General features: G+C 42.3%; 1 protein-coding gene across 1 annotated transcript in view; it reads right to left on the bottom strand.

Annotated features, from left to right (window-relative positions):
• Positions 1 to 26,909, bottom strand: part of BACE2 (beta-secretase 2) — a 61,967-nt gene that overhangs the window by 13,942 nt on the left and 21,116 nt on the right. Inside the window, exons 2-5 of the mRNA XM_014075021.2 lie at positions 11,253 to 11,341; positions 9,406 to 9,622; positions 4,695 to 4,823; positions 1,960 to 2,094 (exon numbers count right to left, since the gene is read on the bottom strand). Of these exons, the coding sequence (XP_013930496.1) occupies positions 1,960 to 2,094; positions 4,695 to 4,823; positions 9,406 to 9,622; positions 11,253 to 11,341 (570 nt within the window). The remainder of the gene's footprint in view (positions 1 to 1,959; positions 2,095 to 4,694; positions 4,824 to 9,405; positions 9,623 to 11,252; positions 11,342 to 26,909) is intronic.

Genomic DNA, 26,909 nt, shown 5'->3' with positions numbered 1-26,909 from the left:
TCGGGGGGAGGGAAGGGAGGTGGGGATTTAGGGGGAGGGGGGAGGGGGGAAATACAATATGTGTTAAATTCCATGATTGTATTTGTATACTGTGGTTTTTCAATGTTAGTGCGAAAATAGTACAAACCGAATATACTGGAAGGTAATAGATACCGAAGGAAAGAGTCGAGTGAAAGAAGAAGGAGGGTGGAGAGGGTGAGAGAGAGGAGGAGGAGAAGGGAGGGAGGGAATGGAGAGGGAGTGATAGGGTTAGAAAGAAGGGGAGGGGAAGTAGGCGTAGAGGGGTGTGTGAGAAGGAAGAATGAAAGTTGGAGGGGGTTGAAAGAGGGTGTATGGCAGGCCAAGGTGGTATACTGGGTTTGTATTGTAGAGGGCATTTTCTATATAAATGAGGGCCGTGTTTATTATTCAATGTTATATGCCCTGATCAAGCACAGTGAATATGTGATTGTATAGAATGAAAACATAATAAAATATACATCAATAAGGAAAAAAAAAAAAAAAAAAAAAAAAAAAAAAAAAAAACATTACAACAGCATTGACTTATAACTGTTTTCACAGTTATGACCTTTCCAGCCTCCCCATAATCCTGAGATTAAAATTCAAATACTTGGCAATTGGTTCATACTTATGACTGTTGCTGTGTCCCAAAGTCCTGTGATCACCTTTTCCGACCTTCTGACAAAGTCAATGGGAAGCCAGATTCACTTCACAACTGGGTTACTAACTTATTAACTGCAGTGATTCATTTAACAACTGAGGCAAGGAAGGTGATAAAATGTGGAAAAATTCACTTAACAAATGTCTCACTTAACAACATAAATGTTGGGCTCAATTGTGAAGTAAAAGTAATCAAGAGCCTTAAGATAATCTAATGTTTATAGTGGGATAAATCTGCATAATTGGTGTCATTTTATTAGTAATATTAATTGATCACACTAAAATTAGACGTGGACCCAAGTGTTGTTATTTCCCATTCAACTGTATTAAAGCATGTGAGGAAGAGAAATTGAAACCAGAAAAAGATGACCTAACACAAAGTAAACTAGGTTAACAAATTAATTTAGTTTATCTTAACAGTGGTATTTGCTTTTATGCAATTTCATGTCAATAAACTTGCACTAGAATAAATCCCATTGAACTCATTACAGACTAAATCTGTATAGAATTTGTAAAGCCACCACTTACGTTTCTATGTTATACAAAGAAACAGGTATAATGCAAGACAGATCCAAAAGCTTTGGGAATTCACTTAAAGTTCAGAAATATAGAAATGGTGCCACAGAGCAACTGAAAATATAGAATATATCTGAGAAGCAAATATAAAAAAAATGATTTCTTTCTTTATTTAAATTTATTGGCTGTTCAACTCTGGACTTTGGGTGGTATAAAAATAAATAAATAAATATTCCTAAAAACATAAAATCATATAGACATCAACCACAGGCCTTAGATTTTTAGTTAAGCTGATACGTATACCCCATATCATACTTTGCATAAACTTTTTCAGAAGTTTACTTTCATGCACATCTAAGATTAAACATTTACTACTGCTCAAATTTATTGGTCACTCAAATACTGATTAGCATTGATTTATTTAACACTATTTTTATACAACCAAGTTTGGTTAGGCTTGTACAACAGAAATAATAACTCAACAATGAAAGAACTACAGTAAAATGGTTACTCGTTTTACATATCAATCTGTTTCCCAAATGACCATTAAAAACATATTAACTAGTTTGAGGAAGGATAATAAGCAAGTTCTTGGCAAAATATTGATGACAACCAGAAAGAAGGACAATTTTCAGGCCTATGTTCCTTCGTATTAATGCAGGGACAGAACTCCATGCTCCATTCTGCATATATAGAGATAATCCATGAAACAGATTCCACACATGTGAAAGTTGTCATTAAGTAGAAGAATATTAAATTATAATTTTTACTTATGAAAAATACCTCTTTGCAGTCCAAATTAAGGTTCTGGCCCCCAACTTCAAATTTCAGTATTTCAACTTGATAATACCATTCTTTTTTAATAGGTGTATACCAAATTTTCCCCTTGTATAGGCTTGGTTCAATCCCACCCAATACCTAAAAAAAAAATAAAAAAAAATTACTGTATCACATAATCAAATATAATTAAGTTATAAAATATGTTTACAATCTAACAGAGGGTCTTCAAAATGATTCAAGGACAGTAATAAGTATATGAATATATAAATTCAATATGAGATCTGATTTTTCAGTATAGTCAGTCAATCAAAACAAGTTTTAAAAAGTTGATGAGAAATAACTAGGCTTGTAAACATACTACTTTTTACACACACACACACACACACACACACACACACAGAGAGAGAGAGAGAGAGAGAGAGAGAGAGAGAGAGAGAGAGAGAGAGAAATACATTTAAGAATATAGGACTTAAAATAAAAGCCTTATAATCTAAAATGTTTTTTCTAGCAACATTAATAGAGCTGCACAAAGAATTTGAAAAAGGGACATTGCAACATGCTGAGATGTGAACAAAACATGTGAAGCATTAAGGCGATTGCATCTTAAGTGTACAGGTAGTCCTCTACTTACAACAGTTCATATAGTGACTGTTCAAAGTTACAACATCACTGAAAAAGGGACATAACTATTTTTCACAGTTACGATTGTTGTAGCATCCCCACATGATCAAAATTTAGATGCTTGGCAAGTGACTCATATTTATGACTTCTGCAGTGTCCTGGGATTATGTGATCATCTTTTGTGTCCTTCTGGCAATGGGTAAATTACTCACTTGACAACTATGATACTAATTTAACAATTGCAATGATTCACTTTAAAAACTGTGGCAAGAAAAGTCGTAAAATGGGGCAAAACCCACCTAACAAATGTCTCACAAACCAACATATATTTTGGGCTCAATTGTGGTTGTAAGTTGAGGGCTACCTATATATACAATCATATCAAAGGCTTTCTCTGGTTGTCAGCACGTATTTATGTACATTTGAAAGCAGGGAAAATCAAAGGAACCACAGCAAACCTCCTGAGGACACAGATTCTTTAACATTTTGACAAGGGGTGCTTTGTAAAGCACCTCATGATAATACTTTGTCTGAGTTAGCCTAAACAACTTTTCACTTTTAAGCCTATGAATTTAAAGTTATGGCTAATAATCTGGATTGCATATCAATTTCAAATTTTACTTGGACCCAAGAAGATCCTTGTATCATAAATATTAATATAATTTAAATAGTTCCTCTATCTCTGAACAATTAATAGCACATCATTTTCAAACTGTTCCATTTCTGTGCATTCACTATGCTGCTGTAATATACAATTCCAGTTGATTTGTAATCAGTTAAATACCAGAGAGGTAATCAACTAAAGATATAGGCCCATGTCTTTAAGAGAATGCCCTTTGTGGCTAATGGTATTCCTTTCACAACTGAAGAGGCAATTTTTTCTCTGAAGCTTTCTCAATAGTTGGCATTCCTACGGAAAACAGGGCATTCTACAGATCTGTCCATCAGAGGAAGATGGAGAAGGCAATGAATCTACTAGATTTAAAGACTTCCTATTTTGAAATTTCACAAAGCTTGCACACCTTTCTCCACATCTTTCTATTGTTAAAATGATGCAGTGGAGATGAGTTCAGGTAAGGCTGCAGAACAAAGCTAAATGGCATTTGTGACTTCTTACTACATTTATTTGTTTAACTGTCTGAAATGTCAATCCAAATGTTGGCCATGTAAAGAGTCGTGTCCATCCATACAGACCAGTCATTCTTTTGTTGAATTGATAATTGCGGAAGTTGTAGTCCCAATATATCAGCAAGTGAAAAAGCCAGATGGGCATTTGTATTTTTGTGTACAATCTAAACATTAATTTTAACCTAAGAGATCAATGAAAAAAAATCAGATCACTAATTTGAATAAAACAGGAGTTCTGCAACCCCTATTGGTATTGTTTGCTTTTTAAGAGTAGCTTACTGGGAGGGAAATCATCACTAGTAGTACAAAATGTCACCAGGTTATGTCCTTTTAAATATTAAATAGTGTCTATATATAGTGAATTATATATTCGTCTAGTGTAATTCTAGCAAAGCCAGCACCATTGAACTTAACAGGGTACATTTTAAAAATAAAATACAGATAGGATTATTACCACTTCTCTCACACAATAAATTACATTTAAAATACTGAATTTTAAAGAAAAACAAAATGAACAAGAAGAAAAATTCTTAACTTATGGTTATTATGTACAGAATGTATGCATTTGAAATTATGTTTCAATCTATGCTCACGTTGAAACCATTAAGACTCAGATCTTATTGTTCAGTTTTCAACATTATTAAAAGCGAAGTACTGGAAGATTGATAATTCAGTTGTGATTGTCCAGGTCATATATTGACTCAATAATTTATTAGAGTTAACAAAAGAAAAGATATCTTTAAACTTGAACTTTAAAATCTAGCCGATATGTTTGGGTAACTATTAAGCTAATTGTTTGAAATAATAAGAAAAGTTATGACAAATCTGTATTCCATCAATTTAATCATCAATTAGGAGAAAATAGTAAACTTCCATAGCTATACAGTTTCTAAAGGATATGAGAAAGATGTCAAGTGATTGGATTTAATTATATTAAGTAGCCTAAAAAATGCACATTTTTCCTAACATTCAACCTGACAGATACCCACAAGACTACCTCCATTAGTACCAGTTCCAGAAACAGGCACACTAGGTCCACACATCTGCAGGGAAAAAACATTGGGGATCTTGGCTTGATTCACAATAGAATCAAAAAAAGTCTCCACAGAACTTGACGGCTGTTAAAAAAGAAGAATAGCAAAAAATCAGTTGTACAGAAATTGAAGCACTGTGAATAAATTGATAGAGAGCAACCCATTCAGATTACTTTTGGTGGATAAAAGGAGTTTTAACAATGAAACAAATTTATTAAATTGAGGTTATTAGAACCTCAAACTTATGCTATACATTAAACACTGAAGGTAATTGCTAGCATTCGTTTAAATCCTTTCATCTATTTTTTATTGGTGTCATAGCTTTCTTCTTAAAAATCATGATTCAAAGTCTTAAAATTTGCCCTGCTGTACATAAGGGAACCATTCTTGCTTAAATTCTGATAGTTCTATTATGGTTATAAATGATTAATTTTGCCATTGCTGTATATTATCTAATTTTGGTCTTCCACTCTAGGTTTTGGCCAGCAGTTCCAGAAACATTTCTAGAGGAAATTATCTGGATTTGAGAGAGATTTATTAGATTTATATGCCGCCCTTCTCCCAAGGATTCAGGGCGGCATACAACAATTAAAAGAAACACATAATATAAAAGTTTAAAAAAAATTAAATGTAACATCCCAAACCCAATTAAAATTGACAATACATTTTTTTAAAAAAAAATTGAATTAAAATTAACAGTGATCAATACTGTATTTTGTTTTGTTCAGGCCAGGCTGTCTTGCTGGAAAAGCCAACTTTTTAGGGCGCGTCAGAAGGACCGGAGGTCGGGGATTATACGAAGCTCCGGGGGCAGCTCATTCCAGAGGGAAGGCGCTCCCACAGAGAAGGCTCTCCCCCTGGGGGTCACTAGCCGACACTGTCTGACCGACGGCACCCTGAGAAGGCCAACTCTGTGGGATCGCACTGGATGATGGGAGGCTACCGGTGGCAGTAGGTGGTCTCGCAGGTACCCTGGGCCTAAGCCATGGAGCACTTTAAAGGTCATAATTAGTATCTTGAATTGCACCCGGAAGACAACTGGCAACCAGTGCAGGCAGCCTAAAAGGGATGTAACATGGGAGCACCTAGGTGCCCCCCATGATAACCCGCACAGCCGCATTCTGGACCAGTTGAAGCTTCCGGGTGCTCTTCAAGGGCAGCCCCATGTAGAGAGTGTTACAGTAGTCCAGGCGAGAAAGGATGAGGGCATGAGTGACTGTGCACAGAGCATCCCGATCCAGGAAGGGGCGTAACTGACATACCAGGCGAACCTGGTAAAAGCCCCCCCCGGTCACGGCCATCAGGTGTTCTTCTAAACTAAGCCGCGTATCCAGGAGGACGCCCAGATTGTGGGCCCTTTCTGAGGGGGCTAAAATTTCTCCCCCTATCATCAAAGATGGAACAAGATGCACAAATTGGGATGACAGAAACCACAGCCACTCCGTCTTGGAGAGATTGAGCTTGAGCCTGTTCCTCCCCATCCAGATCCGCACAGTCTCCAGGCATCGGGACATCACATCGAGGGCATCGTTTGGGTGGTCTGGGGTAGAGATGAAAAGTTGGGTATCATCAGCATATTGATGATACCGTACCCCAAAACCACGGATGATCTCACCCAGTGGTTTCATATATATGTTGAACAGGAGGGGTGAGAGAACCGACCCCTGGGGCACCCCACAAGTGACGCGCCTCAGGGTCGATCCTTGTCCTCCAGTCAACACAAACTGCGACCGATCCGACAGGTAGGAGGAGAACCACCGTAAAACAGTGCCCCCCACTCCCACCCCCCCGAGTCGTCGCAGTAGGATACCATGGTCGATTGTATTGAAAGCCGCTGAGAAGTCTAATAGGACCAGGACAGAGGAGTAGCCCCTGTCTCGGGCCCGCCAGAGATCATCGACCAACGGGACCAATGCCGTCTCCATGCTGTATCCGGGCCTGAAACCCGACTGGAATGGATCCACGTAGGCAGCTTCATCCAGGGACTGGGGAAGCTGACGTGCTACCGCACTCTCAACAACCTTCGCTACAAAGCGAAGGTTGGAGACCGGACGATAGTTGGCTAAAGAAGCTGGGTCCAGGAAAGTCTTCTTAAGGAGGGGCCTCACCACCGCCTCCTTCAAGGTGGTGGGAAAGAACCTCTCTCTCAATGAAGCATTGGTAATCGCCTGGAGCCAGCCTCGTGTCACCTCCTGGGCAGCCGAGACTAACCAAAAGGGGCACGGGTCCAGCACACAAGTGGCAGCACTGAGTCTCCCCATAATCCTGTCCATGCCCTCGGGGGTCACAGGATCAAACTCATCCCAGATGGTCTCCACAAGATTCATCCCCGTCGACTCGCACAAATCTACCCAGTCAGAGTCTAAGCCTGTCCAGATCTGAGCGATTTTATCCTGCAGATACTGAACAAATTCTTCAGCCCTACCCTGCAAGGGGTCTTTCCCAGCTCCTTGGTTAAGTAAGGAGTGGGTCACCCTAAACAGGGCGGCTGGGCAGTTATCTACGGACGCGATAAGAGCGGAAAAATGTTGTCGTTTTGCTGCTTTTATCGCCACTAAGTAGGATTTAATATGGATTCTTACTAGTTTGATCAGATTCGGACCGACTGGCCCTCCAACCACTCTCTAGGCATCTTTTCCGGTGTTTCATCTCCCGGAGCTCCTCGGTAAACCAGGGGGCTACCCGGGATCGACACCAGGTCAGAGGCTGCAAAGGCACAACACGATCCAAAGCCCCAGTGGCCGCCCTATCCCAGGCTTCCACTAGGGCTTCGGTCGAGTTGTGAGCAAGGGATTCAGGAAAAGTCCCAAGCTCCATCAGGAACCTTTCAGGGTCCATCAGGCGCCTGGGACGGAACCATCTAGTCGGTTCCGCCTCCCTGCAGTGAAGGGTAGCAGTATGGAAGTCAAGCCTGATGAGGAAATGATCCGACCATGACAAGGGTTGGATAGAAATATCCCCTAAATCTAGATCATTCATCCACTGCCCAGAGACAAAAATCAGGTCGAGCGTGTGTCCCCCATTATGAGTGGGGTCTTGAATTAACTGAGTTAGGTCCATAGCCATCATGGAAGCCATGAACTCCTGAGCTGACTCAGATGTCTCGCCAATGGAAGGCAGATTGAAATCCCCCAGGATCATAAGCCTGGGGAAATCAACCGCCAATGCAGCTAACACATTCAGCAGCTCCGGCAGGGCCGATGAAACGTAGCAGGGAGACAGGTACGTAACAAAAAGGCCCACCTGAACTCCAAGGCCCCATTTCACAAAAAGGGACTCACACCTGCCTATCTGAGGCACAGTGACCTCCTGAGGTCTGAGACTTTCCCTAACCACCACCGCTGCCACCCCCCCCCCCCCGCCCCTGCCCTGGGCTCTCGGCTGGTGAAATGCCTGGAAGCCTGGTGGGCATAATTCATTAAGGGGAACACCCCCCTCATGGCCCAACCAGGTCTCCGTAATGCACACCAGGTCCGCTCTACCCTCTTGTATGAGGTCCTAAATGAAGGGAGCCTTATGTACCACGGACCTGGCGTTAAGCGACACCAGCCGGAGACCAGGGTCCTATAATCCGGGGCACCCAGGGGTGTGAGAAGGGTGATGAGGGTCGGAATGCGCGATTGCTCTTAAACAGCGGACCCGCGTCCCCCGAACATAATTTGGCCCTCGTCCCCCACCATATCTGCCTCTCCCACAAACAGTGGAGATGGTGAACCCCCCAATGGAATGGCTTAATGTCTCCCCTGGAATCCCAACCCTTCCCAGCACTCCCGACCCGCGCCCATTAGTTAGCTCTGGCCTGTGCCCTGACAGACTCCCCCCCCCCCCCCAAGCATGTCTGAGCAATCCGTATCAATATATCCCCTTGAATCTAGGTATTCCAAGTTGTGGTCAACTAGGCAAATAAATAGAGGGGAAGAGGAGAACATATTATTAGAAAATTTTCCTATACAATTTTTATTTATCTATGCTTACTAGTTGTCTTTTTGCATGTCATTCAACTGTTACTATTCAATATAGTTAGGGTTTTTTTCTCTTTGTGTTTCCTTATTTTAATGATAGCTAAAACCTCAGTACAGTTGGCGCTCAGGTTATGACCACTGAACTCAAATGTGATAGTCTTTTTTTTTAACAAGGGAGAAGCAAAGGTGTCCTAATCATTTGGCTGTTCTCCCCCCCCCCACACCTTTTCTAGCATTATAATATCTTTTTAAAGATGGATGGTGAGAACTGTCCACATGAACTTTAATTTACTTCCCATTAGTTTCATTTCCTTTAGTTTTAAATACAGATAATATAATTATTTCCCCATGCATTTTGTAATTTGGGGGTAAATTTTTCAGGATGGAAACACCTGTAGCCTTAGAACTGCAAGGTTCACCCCTGCCTCATAAGAATAAATGTAAAACCATTTTAATGGTTTAAATGATAAAATGATTTTAATGATAAAATATTTATCATTATTGAATCAGCATGTTGCTGACTTCAAAACCTAACTAGGGACAACTTGGATAGTGCTTGGATGTGAAATCATGCAGGAATACTAGCAATGTAAATTAGGATACAAATCAGTAAAATCATAGAAGCAACAATGAAACTTTCATTTGCTCACAATATCTGCTTTTATTTTCATATAAATAAACTGATGAATATGAGATCCAGTTACCTTAGCCAATGTACTGTATGCCAAACCAAGGATCCCTTGCCATTGAATGCCTTTTAAAAAGAAATTTTCAGATTGAAAAATGGTGGCAATGTTGATGATATAAGTGCCATTTATTCCTTTAGGCATTCTAATGACATCTGTTCCAAGAACTCCAATCCAGCTTCCTTGGGTATATTTAACAGTAACCTCAACATTTAGTGATTTATATGTGCTGGATCTAAGGAAAGAAACAAAATGTTATAAACCAAGTTATTCCATATTCTGTGATAAAAACATCATATACACTGTCCACCTTCATTCTCAAGAATAGCAATTATAGCTATTATGTAAAATCAGCAAAACCCCACCAACCAAGCAATGCAACCAACAAAAAAGTATGTAATACAATCACTATTTTTCAGATACCACATCAGTCAGGCAAATTCTTCCTCTCCATATATCCTTGCATACATTTCAGTCTTTTAATTTATATGCAATGAATTTGTTCCACCACATAAAGTAAGACTTCATAAAGAGCTACACCTCCCTTCTTTTTAAATCTTCATTTTTGCTGTGAAAATATTATGCACAAATATCATTTCTTATAGATTGTTGGATGTCATTTACATTCCATCACAATTAAGCATGTCCTGTTACTAGATGCTTTGCAATATCTGAATAGAAGCATGCAACTATTTCATCTCAAGACAATGTGACCTTTTACTGCATTAGTAATGCACATTAATAAGTGCCATTTTAACCTGCCTTATGTCATTCTTTGCCAAATATTAGTCCTTTCTCTAGCATATAATTTCAGTTGGGTAACAAATGACATCCCTGCTCCCAAACCCCACATTTTCATGCTCATTTATCAATGCAGAGGTGGTATTCATTCATTATTCCAATAATGTATTTATTACATTTATTTATTAATTAATTTTTATGCCATCCATCTCATTGGTACGATAACTCTGGGCAGCTTACAGTGTGATACAATATGGTAACGTTGCTTCATTGCAAACACAGCATATACACATTTGATATAAGCATGTATCCATGTGTGGCACTGTAGTCAGTCACATGGGGGGGGGGAGAGAGAATACCATTGCCTATTTACAAATTATAACTGTGGCATGCCAACTTTCTTATGAAGAATGTTGACCTGATTTCCAGGAGGAAGAAAGTGTTTTCCAGAGGAGCAAGAGACGTTACAATTTAGATAGTGTGTATGGGATAAAAAGGGAAAAGATGGCTCCTCCCTAATAGTTCCCAGAATATTTGTTTTATGGTGCAAGTAGTTTGGCAAGATTTCTATCTATAGGTGAGAAACAATAGGGGAAACTGCTGAGGAACCACAGTGTGTCTTTCTTGGCTTTAGGAGCCGGAAACTTCTCAAACAGTACTAGGATGGACTAAGGATTCTTCCCCCCTCCCAACTTTAGAAAACCTATTTTCTAAAAAGAAGACATTGCCATGCTGGAGGAATCATATCATGTATATCAGTTAAATAATTCTAACAGAGATACACAATCAGAAGGATTGTGCTGGAATACTTAAATAAGAAATGCGGAGGTTGCATCCCATTCAATGTTCTGTAAAGAAAAGCTTCTAGCTTTGCTATTTCCCCCCTGACATTTCATAGAAACTTCAATACAATTTCCTAACGCAAGGGTCCCCAACAACCCCAAACTGGACTGGCACCAAACTGCGCAAACAAGCAAAGCTCCAGCTGCAGGATGCAGGCAGCATGCAAAACCATGTCCCTTCTGGTCTGCAGAAAATCCTTTTCCCACGGAACCAGATCCTGATGCCCAAAAAGTTGGGAGTCACTGTCCCAAGGAATGGGAAGTAGGGATCAAAACTCTTACCTTTCTGTGTCAAAGTATGAGGTCAGATCTGTATTTGGTGCACCTGAAACTGCAAAATTGCTGCTTCCAGTGTCAACTAGAATATTTAGCTGTTAAAAAGAAAGGAAAGTTATTTTTGTATTATATTCAGATAAATTGATTTAAAAAAAAAGCTTTTGACCTAAGTGTGAAATGCAATTTAAAAATCATTGTTTTTTTCCACTTTTCAACCTTTAGGGTTTGGATGGTTCTTGGCTAATGGAAATATATTTTAAAGTTCTACTAGACTGTCCTGATACTTGTTAGGTCATCCTTGAGAGAAAGGATGTATAATCTGATGGGATCAGAATGAACATTAAATTTTAGGCTGACTGTATTTTTTTTACCTCAATGTTGGATAGTTCCATGATTTTCTAAGAAGAATGTATATCATAAGCAGAAAAATAACTGTAATGGCAAATACACTAAAATGATAAGTCAACATTTACTTAGCTAAAAGTATAGGCAGAATGATGTAGGTGGGGGAAAAAGCAGTAAGAATGAAAGCAACTTCCTGCTGGCTTCCCCATTGACTTTGCTAGGGAAAAGCTGAGAGGGAACTTTAGAAATCATGATTACATGACCATGGGGATGCTGCAGCAACCATCTTTACAAATAAAACTGGTTTAAACACTGTGGAAATTTAATTTCAACAGGAGGACCTATATTTTTTTAGCATTCTTTAAGTTAGAGGATTTTATGTACCTTGATCCAAAAATTATTGGGCGAATGCAAAGACAAAAACAATGAGAGCTGAATTTGGCTGGAAAGCAAACTTGTGTTGCAAATTCTAAAAGCAAAAGTGAAATGTTGCTGAGAGATGAACAGGGGAAAGACGAAGGAAGACAGGTTGAATCAGAAGTATTAGGAGGTAGAGATTTATCATTCTTTTATATTGTATGGATAGCATCAAAGCAAGAAATGTGTGGGAAAAGTATAGATTAGTAGCAGCAGAAAGAGTAGAATAATAGAGATAGGATTTCAAGAAAACAATAGAATTGAGAATACAAATTTGGTATTCTGGTCTGAAAAAAATATTATTTTTAAAAAGGAATCTTTAGCAATCTGGATAACACATTTTGTCCTCCTTTTAATTTGAGTAAACAGCCTGTAAACCATTTAGTTCAGCAAGCCATATGTTTATGATTATTGCTACATGATTGCTATATTTCAGCAGGAAACTGCTTATACTAACCACACAGCTTTAAGTTGCCTTTACTTGCATGAATATAGCTTGACTAAAAAACATGATGGGAATTATTTTCCCCCCTACCTTGAACTATTAATAATCAGGAAATAATTTTATATAGAATTATGCCTGGCCATTTGTGTAAAGCCGCAATAATACTTTAGGTGTAGGAATAAACATTCAGGACAGTTAAGGAAATGTCTGTAATATTTAAAAATGATAATTTATTACCTGCCTATAAAGATTACTAGTAGACAAGCAGAATGGAAAATTTTTGATATATTCAGAGAAAACCTACAAAGCTTAGAGTAGTAATATGTCACTACAAGTACTACAAGACATAATTAAGCATTTGAAAATTGTTAGTTCCATATAATAGTTATTTATCAAATCCTATCCCACACAATAGCTAATTAAAAGTGCTTCAATTTAACATTATTAGTATAAACACACACACACACACACCAGTGAACAATGTCATTAAGGAAAGTATTTTAAAATAGGCAATATAGTTTAAATCTTGTTCAGTGTGTTGAAGAAATACTTTTTCCACAAGCTATCAGATAAATAAAATTATCAGCTACAATTAAGTTTAGTGGCTGTGGATGCTGCCCCCGAAGGACAGTTCAGTTCTTGATCCTGGGGGGTGAAAACTTACACCCCTCAGAGAGGGCCCGCAATTTGGGGGTCCTCCTAGATCCACAGCTGACACTGGAACACCACTTGTCGGCTGTGATCAGGGGGGCCTATGCCCAGGTTCGCCTGGTGCATCAATTGCGGCCCTACTTGGATCAGGGTGCACTTCAAACAGTCACTCACGCCCTTGTCACCTCAAGGCTGGATTATTGCAATGCGCTCTACATGGGGCTACCCCTGAAAAGCGTTCGGAGACTACAGCTAGTCCAGAATGCAGCCGCGTGAGCGATATTGGGTGTATCGACATACACCCATATTACACCTATCCTCCACGAGCTGCACTGGCTGCCAATTGGTCTCTGAATGCAATTCAAGGTATTGGTCATCACCTTTAAAGCCCTATATGGCTCAGGACCAGCGTATTTGTGAGACCGCCTACTGCCGCATACCTCCCAACGGCCGATAAGATCCCACAGGATGGGCCTCCTTAGGACGCCGTCAGCTGGACAGTGTCGGCTGGCGGGGCCTCGGAGGAGGGCCTTCTCTGTGGCTGCTCCGACCCTATGGAATCAGCTACCCCCAGAGGTCCGGACTTCACCCACCCTCATGGCCTTCAGAAAAGCTGTTAAAACCTGGCTGTTCCGGCAGGCCTGGGGCTGTTGACCTTATTATGTAGGGTCCAGCCCCATATTGAACGTATGTGTGTTGGAGAATTTTTAAATTTTTATTTTTATTTGGTTTGTTTTTTCTTTTCTTGTTTTGTGTAAGCCGCCCGGAGTCCTCCGGGATTGGGTGGCCTATAAATTTAACAAATTAAATTAAATTAAATTAAATTAAATTAGTCAAACATGAAATCAGCAACCCACTTTAGGGTTTGACCAGAATCCAAGGATTAAGTGCTATCCAGATTAACATTCCACAACTAAATGAAACTAGCATAGACATTATTTTAAAAAAACCTGAAAACAAAACACAAGAGAATGATCAGTGATTAAGTGTTAAAAATTATTGATCTTGGAACAACAGCTCATATCATTAATAATAGTATAGTCGGAGTAAAAAAATCAGTGACAGCCTTCCAGTTGTATGATTCAGTTGTACTGGAACAATTAACCCCTAAATTCTCCGCTGAAGTCATATTTGCTAAGCTGGGGAAGGGAAGAGAATCATTTCATCAGAAGTGCCAAAGGATTGTCTGATTGTTCTTCTATACTGAAACTTTTTCCTGCAAATGAAACTATCATTGTTGTCATCAGCCATTCAGTCATGCCTGATGCTCGGCCACTCTATGGATCAGCATTATCTATGCCCCTCTGTCTTGCACTGCCCTCTTAAGATCCCCCATGGTCATCCTGGTGTCATCCTTTGTAGCAGAGGTGTCAAACTCATGGCCAATGGGCTGGATGCATCATGTGCTGGCCACACCCTTGCCTGGTTTAGCAAAGGGAAAAAAATCATGATACGTCACGTGATGACATTGTGACAATACAAGTTTGACACCTGGCAGATGTTATAGCCACCAAAAACATCTTAAAGGACAACAGTTTAAAAGAAGTGGATCTCATAGGTTCAAAGGGAAGTCAAAGCCTATAGGACATGAGGTAAGTCCCAAGTCAGATACCTATGGATGGCAGGGAGACGCAGGTTGGATGCTCCACAGAGAAATCTCTGGATCAAAGGATGAGAAGGTAGATGTTCGGAGGCCAGACCGTCTAGGACAGAAGCCAATGCGGCCACCTGTCGACGTAACGTATTAGGAGTAAGGCCCTGATCAAGTCCCCTCTGAAAGAAGTCCAATATCTGTGGAATGGATGCTTTAAGTTGGTCAACAGTCACCACAGTGCAAATGCCTGCCAAGTGGCATCATAAATGCGGTTAGTAGAGCTTCTGGGTGATGTTTGAATGGTAGCAATGAGGTTGAGGGAGATGTTATCAGCTGTTAAAGCTTGCTGCTCAATCGCCATGTGGTTAATTGTAGCCACTGGGGGTTGGGGTGACAAACAGACCCTTGGTGTAGAGACAGGAGAGACCGTGGAATGTGCCATGGAGTGGAGATAGGGCGTTGATATGCCTCTTTTCATAGTCGGGGGAGGAGTATCTAGAATGGGTTGACCTTATCCTCTCATGATTGGATTGAGTCAGATAAGCTCTTTGGGCAACACCCCCTGGCACCAGGAATTCCCCAGTTTTAATGACAAAGAGCTCTATCCGACTCATTGCACCATTCACTCCAGACTCTTAATTCAGTTTTTAGCTTTTATTGTCTTCAACATCAATATATAGGGACTTCCTGGGCGGGACTTACTGATGGAAGCAGCTAAACATAGCTGCTCCCGAGTCACCAGTCGCGTTATCTATTCAGATGATCATCTATCAGACATCTGACAGACACCTTACTCTTCGGGCAAGAAGGGAAGGAGAGAAGTTTTGTCGAGCAAATGCCTTTCTGATCTTTGCAGCTTCTGTGTCTGCGAAGAGAGAGGGGGGCCAGCTGAAGGCAGAACTATTCTGTGCTGGAAATCTCCAGCTGCTTTGCAGCACAAAGTAAGCGTCCCTCCCACTCAGAACAAAGATTGAATTACTTGATTTCAAAACGAGCAGAATTCGTATGTGAGAGCATTAATTGTTTATTTAAATCCTAGCTTCTTTTTTACAAGATCCTCGTCCGTTATTTTATTTATTTAAAGAGGCACTTAAAACGGCGACGAGCCAGTTGAATTGCTGAGTAACAATGTTTATCTAGTTATACGGAGTTTCAAAACTTCAAAGGAACGGAGTGATTTATTTTGCCTCACAGCTGGCCAACAGATCTTTACTAATTAGTTTCATTTTTAAAAGACTCTTTGCTAATATAGAGACATTCAAAACAGTGGTGAATATGCTGAACTGTTTCGTTACAATGCTTATTTTTTGAAACCTTCTGCAAAGTCCTACGAAGTTTTTTTTAAAAAACCTCAAAATAAAGGGGTGATTTAGTACCTCTTTCCACAACTGTATAGCGGGCCAGTAGAGTTTTCCTAATTGCTTGAAGATAAAACTTGGAATGGCCTCAAAAGCAAATCCTAATCTGAAACCCCCTTCTTCAGCCCCCAGAAGCACATCGCCAATACTTGGTACAAAGTCACAGCCACCGCCCTCTATGCCCCCTACTGGAGAGTTACTAACGACAGAACTCTTCCTGAGAGAACTGAGTGAAGCTCATAACACGCTGACAATTAAAGTGGAAAACAAACTGAAAGATTTTAAAGAGGAGATAAAAGGGGAGATAAAAGAGGAGATAAAAGAACTTACGGATGACTTGTATGATAAAATTGATGCCAGAGTTGCTAAAATTAAAGATGATATACTGGGGCTTGTAACTGTACTGACAGAACATATTTCAGGAGTAGAAGATAGTTTAGAGCATCTTAATCAAGCTAATACTAATTTGACATCGAAAACAGAGGTGGTGCAACAAAAAGTTGAAAATGCTGAAAAAGAAATTATTATGATACAGTACAGACAAATGGAACTCGCATTAAGAGTAAGGGGGTTGCGTGAAGAAAAATAGGAAAACCTGAAACAGATTCTTTCAGAAGCCTTTGATAATCTGGTGGGAAGACAGGGGTTTGACTGGCAAATCAATAAAGTTTATCGTGTTAACTCTTGGGTGGCAAAGCAGAAGCAGCTTCCTCGAGACATTGTTATATATTTCACTACAAGAGAGCTCAGAAACATGATATTACAAGAATCTTATAAAACTAAGTTCCAGATTGGGGGTCAAGATCTGACTGTTTTGAAAGAGATACCACCTCAAATGCTAAGAGCCAGGAGAGATTATGCCTTTTTAGTTGAAGAACTTAGAAATCGTCAGATACAGTACAGATGGGAGGCGCGATTTGGCATCATACTTACACTGGACAGGCAAAGATATCGTCTCAACTCCGTAAGGAAAGCCCGAGATTTCTATCATAATATTTTGAAGGTTGGACATCCTGCACCTTCTGGATCCAGAGAAAAATCACAAGAAAGACAAGACAGACAGCAAATCACACAACTACCCGATAAGATGGATCATCTCTCTCCTCTAGAGGCGCAAGGTATTAAGGAACAGAGACCTAGCCGTATGATTACCAGACGAATGGAGCAACAAGTTAAAATGCAACAACCGCAACAACTATCGGCTATCGATTAAGGAGCCACAGCAACAACCTCAGAAGCCATGGGAGGAGCTAGGCCAAAGGTTAAACAGGCCATGCAGGAGGCTCTAAAAAAGCTTCAGCTAACCAAAGATGACAACTAAGATTTTAACATGGAATGTTAACGGATTGAATTCTCCACAGAAGAGAAGGAAAATATTTCACTATCTTAAACAGTTCAAGAATGATATAATTTGTTTACAAGAAACTCATATCAAATCAACCGATCAAAAATATTTGAGTAATCCAAGATTCGGTCAACATTTTGTAGCTTCTGCTATGGAAAAGAAAAATGGTATAGTTGTATACTTAAGAAAAGATATGAAAGCTGAATTAATTGAAGCAGATCCCTATGGAAGGTACATTGCATTAGATCTAATCCTAGAAGGGAAAAAGACATTGTTTTGGGGAATTTATGCTCCTAATCAACAGCAAGACGGTTTCTATAGAAATCTTCATGCTAAATTAGTACAGTAGGATTATAGGTCTTGTATATTAGTGGGTGACTGGAATGGTGTTATAGATACCAAGAGAGATAAGAAGATTTCTCGCCTAAACACTAAGATATGAGCAAAACTACCTAAATCCTTTTTTGACATGATAGATGACTTTGAACTGAGAGATATCTGGCGAGAAAGAAATGCAGAGGAATATGATTTTACCTTTTTTCCTGATAGGCATCAATCCTTTTCCAGGATTGATTTCATATTAATCACTAATGATTTGCTTTCTAGGGTGAAGAAGACAAAGATTGTGGCTAGGGTCCTTTCGGATCATAACCCAGTTTGGATGGAATTGGAAGGGGTGGTACAGGCAAGAAGGTATTGGAGATTGCATGAAAATTTATTTAGATATGAAAAGTATATCAATGATTGTAAAAAATTGCTAACTGAATACTTTGTTTTTAACATGAATAAGGATACACCTATGGAATTTGTATGGGATGCAAGCAAAGCATATATGAGAGGAGTATTGATAAATATAAATAAATCACATAGACATAAACAAGGGGTAAAACGAACAGAGTTAGAGGAGGAAATTAAGAGGAAAGAGCTGGAGTTAACAATGAATCCAGCCGATACAAAGGTCAAGGAAGCAATCACCATATTAAAATCCCAATTTGATATGTTGATCTCTGACCAGGTAGCCACCAGTTTGTTATACGCAAAACACAATACTTTTTGTAATGCAAATAAACCTGGCAGGTGGTTAGCTTATCAGATTAGGAAAAAAAAGAAAATTCGAAATATATCTAAATTGACCTACAAAGGGAAGGAGGTATTTCAACAGGATGAGATTCAAAAGGCATTTCGGGAATTTTTTACAGAGTTGTACAAGGGGGATAAAATTAATGGTTTAGATATAGACAAATACTTAGATAAAGAAAAAATACCCTTAGTTAAAGAACAACACAGGCAAAAATTGAATCAACCAATAACCTCGGGGGAAATTTTACAGGTAATTAAACAGTTAAAGTCAGGGAAGGCACCAGGCACAGATGGCTTGACAGCGGCTTACTATAAAAACTTACAGTTGGAAATGGTAGAACCTCTTAGAGAATTATTTAATAAGATTCAAATGGAAGGTAAGGTACCTCCTTCATGGAAGACAGCCTTCATATTTTTGATACCCAAAGAAGATCAAGATACTACTCAACCAAAAAACTACAGACCTATTTCATTACTTAATGTAGATTACAACATTTTTACTAAAATACTAGCAAATAGGTTAATGCTGGTTATCCAACAATTGATAAACGCTGATCAAACAGGTTTTATACAAGGGAGACAGATGAAAAGTAATGTTAGATTAATTATTAATGCATTAGAATACTTGGGAAAGAACAATCAAATCCCTGCTGCATTCATATTTCTGGATGCTGAGAAAGCCTTTGATTAATTGGTTAATTGGTTAATTGGCAATTTTTGCTGAAGATATTGCAAAAAATGCAGATAGGAGATAGTTTTTTACAAGCAATCAAAGCAATATATCAACAGCAAACAGCTCAAATTATAGTCAATGGAAGTTTAACAGAATCCTTTCAAATTGAAAAGGGTATAAGACATCTGGATTTTTAATTGTTTGTATCAATCTTAGCTTCAGTTTTTGTTTTTACAAGAATTCCTTCTGATATCTTGCTTTCTAAAGAGATACTCAAAATGGCGCCGAGCAGCTTCGTTACACTGCTTGAGTTTTGAATTTCTACGGAGTTTAAAACCTCAAAGGGAAGGAGTGATTTAATACTAAATTTATCAGTAACAGCTGCACAATTGACTAGCACAGACTTATTAATTGGTTGAAGATTAAGACTTGGAATGGCTTTTAAGCAAATCCCCCCCCCCCCAGCTTCAAAAGTTCATTTGTCCCTGGCACGAAACCACAGTCTTCACTTCCTCCACCCACAGGCGAGCTACTGACTAAAGAATTTTTTCAGAAGGAGCTGGCCGAGGCTTTTAAAAACTTTGCAGTTACGATGGAAATAAAACTTAAGGAGGAGATATTGGTTGCGCATAAAGATCTGTCTGATAAACTTGAGACTCGGATTCAGAAGATGAGGGATGACATGCTGGGGGTTGTTAATTTGTTAACAGAATATGTCTCGGAAATTGAAGACAGATTTGAAGATCTTAATGATGCTAAGACTAATATGGTATCGAAAATAGACGTGGTGCAACAAAAAGTTGGAAATGCTGAAAAAGAAATTATTATGCTACAGTATAGACAAATGAAGTTTGCTTTAAGAATAAGAGGTTTGCGTGAAAACAGTCAGGAGAATTTGAAACAGATTCTCTCAGAAGCCTTTGATAATCTGTTGGGAAGGCCAGGGGGAAATTATGATTGGCAAATTGATAAGGTTTATCGTCCTAACTTCTGGCTGGAGAAACAGAAGCAGCTCCCAAGGGGCATTGTGATTTATTTTACTACAAGAGACATGAGGAATATGATATTGCAAGAGTCCTATAAAACTAAGCTTCAAATTGGGGATCAGGAAGTGATTGTTCTGAAAGAGATACCACCTCAAATGCTAAGATCCAGGAAAGACTATGTTTTTTTAGTTGAAGAGCTTAAAAATCGTCAGCTACAGTTCAGATGGGAGGCACCAGATGGACTATCATTCATCTTTGAGGGGCAAAGATATCGTCTTAAATCAGTAGGGGAAGCTCGAGACTTTTACCATAATATCTTGAAGGCCGGACATCCTGCCCCACCTGGACCTAGAGAAAGAGAACAAGAAGGACAAGATAGACAGCAAACTACACAACTATCAACAAGGATGGATCATCTCTCCCTCAGTACAAGTACAAGGCGCCAAGGAACAAAGTCAATACCGTGTGATTACCAGACGAATGGGTCAACAATTAAAAAAACAACAATCAACTAATTATCAATGATTTGTTTTCTAGGGTGAAGAAGATAAAGATATGTGCCAGAGTTTCATCAGTTCATAACCCAGTTTGGATGGAGTTGGGAGGGGTGACGCAATCAAGAAGGGGTTGGGAGATTGAATGAAAATTTATTTAGACATGAGAAATATACTAATGAATGTAAAAATTGTTAGCAGAATACTTTGTTTTTAATATGAATAAGGGTGCATCTATGGACTGAATGTACAGCTGTAGAGATTAACTTGACTTTGCACTTTGAGAGACCGCCTCCTGCCAATTACCTCCTTGCGACCGATTAGATCGCATAGATTGGGCCTCCTCCGAATTCCATCTGCCAGTCAGTGTCGACTGGCAACTACACGGAGGAGAGCCTTTTCAGTTGCAGCTCCGACCCTTTGGAACGATCTCCCCATGGAGATTCGTACCCTCACCACCGTCCAGGCCTTCCGCACAGCCCTTAAGACCTGGCTAACTCGTCAGGCCTGGGGATAAGATCACAACCTGCCCCCTCCCGAATATTGAATGAATGTTGTGTACTATTTTATTCTTATGTATTGTTTTATGTTTATTGTTTCGTATTTCCCCCTCCCTTATTTTATGTAAGCCGCCCTGAGTCCCCTCAGGGAAAAGGGCGGCCTATAAGTATTAATAAAATACTAAAATACTAAATACTAATAACTATAGTTAGGTTGTCGGTGGTGCAATACTGGAATCAGGAAGACTTGCCTATAATTTAAGAAAGGACACTGAAAGTCACAAATTTAGCCGAGATGGCTAAAATACCTGCATATCTTAAGCACCAATTAAATGAGAGAAATAAATGAAACTGGGTAAAATGGATTGATTATATACAAAATAAGTATGGATAAATGAGATGGGGAAAATGGATTGATTATATTCAAAATAAATACGGGATTAAGAAATTCCAGATAGTTTATGATTAACACCAGGACTGATATAAATTGTTTAAAGTTAGTTTAGCAAGGAGGAGCTAAGCTCGATATAAAGAAGTTATCAATTTTTCTACTCTTTTTTCCAATATATTTTAGACTGTTTTTGTTAAAGATTTATACTGTGTATGGGTTCTGGGAAGTCGGGGGAGGGAAGGCTGGGGGGGGCTTGGGGAGGAGGGTAGGAGGGAGGGATGAGGGCCCTTGATCTGGTTCCCCCCCTGCCTGTTTATGTGGGCCTTGGTGGTGATATTGTCTGTGAGGACTAATATGTGCTGGCCCCTGACCGAGTTCTGGAACTGTAACAGGGCCAGGCGGACTGCCCTGAGCTCCAATCAGTTTATGTTGTGAGTCCCTTCTGCCTGAGTCCATTGTCCTTGTGCCATCTGAGCCAGCAGATGGGCATCCCACCCGCTCAGACTGGCATCCGTCGTTACCGTCAAGCGGTCTGGTGTCCAGAAAGTTTCACAGGAGACCGCTACCGGGAGAAGTACCTTGGTCTGTGAACAGCTCGTGTGCCTTCGCTGGAACGGCAAGAGGAACCATTGGAGATCTCTGGTGTGGAGGCGAGCCCACAGAACGAGGCCAATGGCGGAGACCATGGTGCCTAGTAGTTTAGACAGAGTGGCTAAGGACACCTTGCGCTTCCTGGCTATCAAGGAGGCTAGCTGTCTAAGCGCTATCTGTCTGTCAGGCGACAGGAAAACCATGCCCATCTGGGTGTCTATTCTGGCTCCTAGGTGAATCAGACTAGTAGAGGGGTGGAGGTGACTCTTGGCTAGGTTTACCGTAAACCCGTGGTCCCTCAGGACTGTCATGGTGATGTCTAGGTCTCGCAGGGCACTCCTAAAGGAAGATGACTGCAGAAGCAGGTCATCCAGGTAACATTGGATGCACACCAGGACCTGTCTCAGGTGCGCTGCCAGCGCTGCCATTACCTTCGTGAATACCCTCGGGGCTGAAGACAACCCGAAGAGAAGGGCCCGGTACTGATAGTGGTGTCCTATGTAGCAAAACCTGAGATACCTGCGGTGATCCTGGGCAATGGGAATGTGCAGGTAGGCCTCAGTGAGGTCTATAGAGGTGAGAAAGTCTCCCTGTCTAACCCCCTCCAAGATGCAGGGAGTGCATCTTGAACCTCCTATAACGAATGGAACGGTTCAGGCGTTTCAGGTCAAGGATCGCTCTCCAGCCCCGAGGCCTTGGGGATGACAAACAGAATGGAGTAGTGCCCCTGACCCTGTTGCTCTGGAGGCACCGGCTGGATTGTCCTGATCTCCAACAGGTGTTGGATGGCTTCCTGCATCAGCAACCTCCGGGTCGGGTTCTTTGAAACCGGACATATCCGGAAGAAGCTCGGGGGACTGGAAAGAAATTCGAGTGAAAGGCCATGCCTGATGGTCTTCTGCACCCACCTGTCAGAGGAGGTGAGGTCCCAGCAGTTGGCGAAGTGCACTAAGCACCCCCCAATGGGGAGAACGCTGGGCCTAGCTTTAATTTTTGCGGAAGGAGCGCCCCCCTCTGCCTCCTCTGCCCCCTCGAAAGGGCCGCTTCTGCTGCCTGCCTCTCTGCTGTCTGTCTGGGTACCTCTACCTAGCAGGGAATCCCCCCTGGTACTGCCTGTTTCCAGAGAACCCTGCCTCTGACCCGCTAAAGGAGTCCTGACCCCAAAAGAAGGAACCAGAGTCCTGACCCCGGGAGTAAGAGCGTCTGGGGTATGGAGTCGTCCTGAAGCTTCCTTTCTTCTGGGCAGTGGCCAGGACCTTCCTCTTGTCCTTGTTCTCAATCAGGAACCGGTCCAGAGCCAAGCCAAAGAGGGAGTCCCCTGTGAATGGGGCCAAAGCCAGGCGCCACTTGTGACGAACCTCCGCCTGCCACTGTCATAGCCACAGCAGCCTGCGTGATGCCACCTATGACGCAATCGCCCTGGAAGCAAATCTGGCTGCAGCCAAGGTGGCATCCAATGAAAACTGGATGGCCACCACCAGCTTGTTGATGTCCTAATATGACTGGGCATCTGCTATGGGGGTGCGTTGCTATAGCTCTTGCAGCCACAGCAAGGATGATCTGTTGATGAAGGAGGCTGTGGTGGCTGCTTTCACAGCCCAGGCCGCTGCTTGATGACCCCTCTGCAAGGTGAGGTCCGCCTTCTTGTCCTCCACCTTCAAGGCATCCACTGGCTTCCCAGGCATGTTGGTGGATGTATGAAGAGCCACGACTGGATCATCTATGGTGGGCTGCGCCAGTAGCTTAGCCAGCTCTTGGTCCACATTGAAGAACACCCTGTCTGAAGAGGAGGATGAGGGACCAGTTGTAGGAGATGCCCATTGGCACCTTATATGTCGAGGAAGGTCTTGGGCGTAGGAACGGTGTCTGCCTCGATGGCCTGCTCATTGAAGATATTCTCTGCTGAGAAGCCCTGGCATTGAGGTGGGACCTCTGCTGCTCTGTTGCCTAGCTTGACTGTTGCCTTGGCCTTGAAGAGCAGGGACTTAAACAGTGAGGGCTGGAACAACCCAGTGAATGCAGGTTTAGGAGGAGGCATGCCTTCGCCTCTGACAGCTTGTCCTCCCTGATCTCGCCTTCCTCACTTTCCATGTCACTGTCCTCCTGGGATGAATCTGAGGAGCTGGGGATCTCTTCCTCCTGGGCTTCTGGGAATTCAGGAGCCCTGGGGGTGGGTGGGAGGGGGGGGCCCTTAGCCTGTGGCTGTTGGAATGCTGCTGCCATGCATTGCTGAAAGGCCTGCATCATTAACTCCTGAAAGTTGGGGGCCCCTGTGGGAGGTGTCTGGCTGGGGCTAATGCCCCCCTGAGCAGGGGGACTGCCCAAGAGGGGACATCCAGTAGGCAAGGCTGCCCCCACAGTAGGAGTGGTAGGGGATTGCCACCCCTGAGTAGAGCCCCAAAGTCCTGAGGTGTCTATAGGGATCCTTGCTGGCAGGGTTGGATTCTCCACTGAGCCTCCACTGGGTAGGGGAGTGCCTGGAGTTTTTTCTCTTTTGCCTGGGGTGGCCTGATGGCTGGCAGCCTTCTTGCAGAGCCTCTCTAAACCCTTATGCCTCCTCCGCTCATACTTAGAGGGCTTGGAAAGCTTGTGACCCCCCCTCTTCCTCTGGATTTGCCCTGGGGAAGAGGTGCTTGGGTTTCACATTTAGCCTTTCCTTTCCCCCTCCCTCCTCGGGCAGTCTCTGGGGAAGCCACTGACCTGGATGCTTGCTCTTCTGCCCCTCTGGTGGGGCTGCAGTACATGCTTGCAGCCGCTTGAGATTCTCCTTCCTGGTAGCTGCTGAGCACCGCCATCCTGGATCACGTGGGTCCTCCTGGCTTCAAAATGGCGCCGTCCGGCTTGCAAAGGGACGCAAAATTCAAAAGTGCCTGAAGAGCGGCTTCTGCTCCAGGGAGCTGCTGCGCGCCCTCTCAGCCGGATCCTCTTCCTCCTGCCTCTTCTCTGATGCTGCTGTGGCCAGGAACGGCTTCTTTGGCTTCCTTGTGATCCTCTGGCCACGTGGAGGCAGCGCGGGTGCTCCGGGGCGTTTGGAAGCCCCGGTTCATCGCTCAACCCCTGAGGGGAGCAATGGAGTGCTCCAGCAACTTATAAGCCTCAGCGGTTAGGGCTTGCCTGCGAGAGGCTTGTGCCCAGTCCTCCTGCTGCCCAGCCAAGGTCCTCACTAAGTGTCTTCAGATTCACTCAGTGGCCAGGGCAGCACGCCCAGGGGGCTAGTGGCAGTCCCGATCCTGCAGGAGGAGGCTGTGCGCAGTGTAGTGAGGCAAGGCTCGATGTGTTCAACTTAATTTTCTTTAAATCCTAGTAAATTGCTGGAGATCCAGAATGAGCAACCTTTCACAATCGATTGAGTCAGAAAAACTGGGGAATTCCTGGTGCCAGGGGGCATTGCCCAAAGAGCTTATCTGACTCAATCCAATCACGAGAGGATAAGGTCAACCCATTCTGGATACTCCTCCCCCCTCACTATGGAGAATGACAGAGTCACTAGGTTGGCATACCAAGGCCGGCGTGGCCAATTCAACGCTAGTAGCAATAGTTCTGCCTCCTGCTCCAACATTTTTCAAATTACTCTCTGAATGAGGGGAAGGGGTGAAAATACATACAAGAGACCTTTGGGCTACTGGCACCTGAGGGCGTCTACTCCTTATGTCACGGGATCCATTAACCGTGAGTAATACCTAGGTACCTGGTTGTTGTCTGCCATCGCAAACAGGTCTAGGACTGGGAGACCGAATTGTAGTGTCAGTCGATGGAAGAAGTTTGGATGGACGCTCCACTCTACCTGATCTATCCTTGTCCAGCTCAGCCAGTCTGCCTGGACGTTGAAGGTGCCCTGAGATGTGCTCTGCCTGAGAGATGACAGGTGACACCAGCACAACAGATTGGACTCCTGCATTAGGGACCAGGAACATGTTGCCCTCTGCCTGTTTATGTGCGCCTTGGTCGTGGTATTGTCTGTTAGGACTAATATGTGGCGGTCCTGAACTTAGTGTTGGAATTATCTGAGGGTGAGGTGAACCACCTGTAACTAGCCAATTTATGCTGTTTTGGCTCTCTTCAAAGGACCACTAAGCCTGAGCCACTAGGTCCTGCTTGTGTGGCCCCCACCCCATCAGACTTGAGTCAATTGTAAGTGTGAGATGGCAGGGATCCCTGAACTAGGTCCCTTGCAAAATTGCCGGGGACTGCCACCATTTGAGGGATTGTAAGACCTTGCTGAGAAGGGGAACCCAGAGAGGAGAGCAGCTCCTGTCAGCCTTTTGATGTGGAAGCATGAACCATTGAAGGGGCCTGCTGTGGAACCTGGCCCATGGGACAACCTCGAAGCAAGACACTATCTTGCCCAAGACTTAGGAAATAAGAAGAAAGGATGCCTTGCATAGGCACAGCACCTTCTTGACAAGCTCCTTCAGATGTGAATATGCGGTCATTGGACAGAAACACACTCTCTGCCACGGTGTCTATCAAGACCCTGAGGTGGAGAATGCAAGTGCTGGGAACGAGTTGATTCTTCTTGAGATTCACCCCGAAGCCGTGATTCCGCAGAGTGTGAATGGTGAGAGCGAGATCCCTTTCTGTTTGAACTGGAGACCTGGACAACAAGAGAATGTTGTCCCGGTAACAGAGAATCTGAACTGGAGATGACCTGATGTGGGTGGCTAGGGCTGCCAGTACCTTTGTGAATACCCTTGGGCTGAGGACAGTCCGAATGGAAGAGCTCAGCACTGGAAGTGCCTCCCCACCAAAAGAGAAACGGAAATATTTTGGGTGGTCTATGAAGATGGGAATAT

The sequence above is a fragment of the Thamnophis sirtalis genome, unplaced genomic scaffold (genome assembly GCF_051295495.1).
Source record: "Thamnophis sirtalis isolate CommonGarterSnake01/CBP01778 unplaced genomic scaffold, rThaSir2_p1.2 scaffold_8, whole genome shotgun sequence".
NCBI classification, from domain to species: domain Eukaryota; kingdom Metazoa; phylum Chordata; class Lepidosauria; order Squamata; family Natricidae; genus Thamnophis; species Thamnophis sirtalis.
The sequence above is the reverse complement of the archived record's forward strand: the minus strand, read 5'-3'. Positions and strand labels throughout refer to the sequence as shown.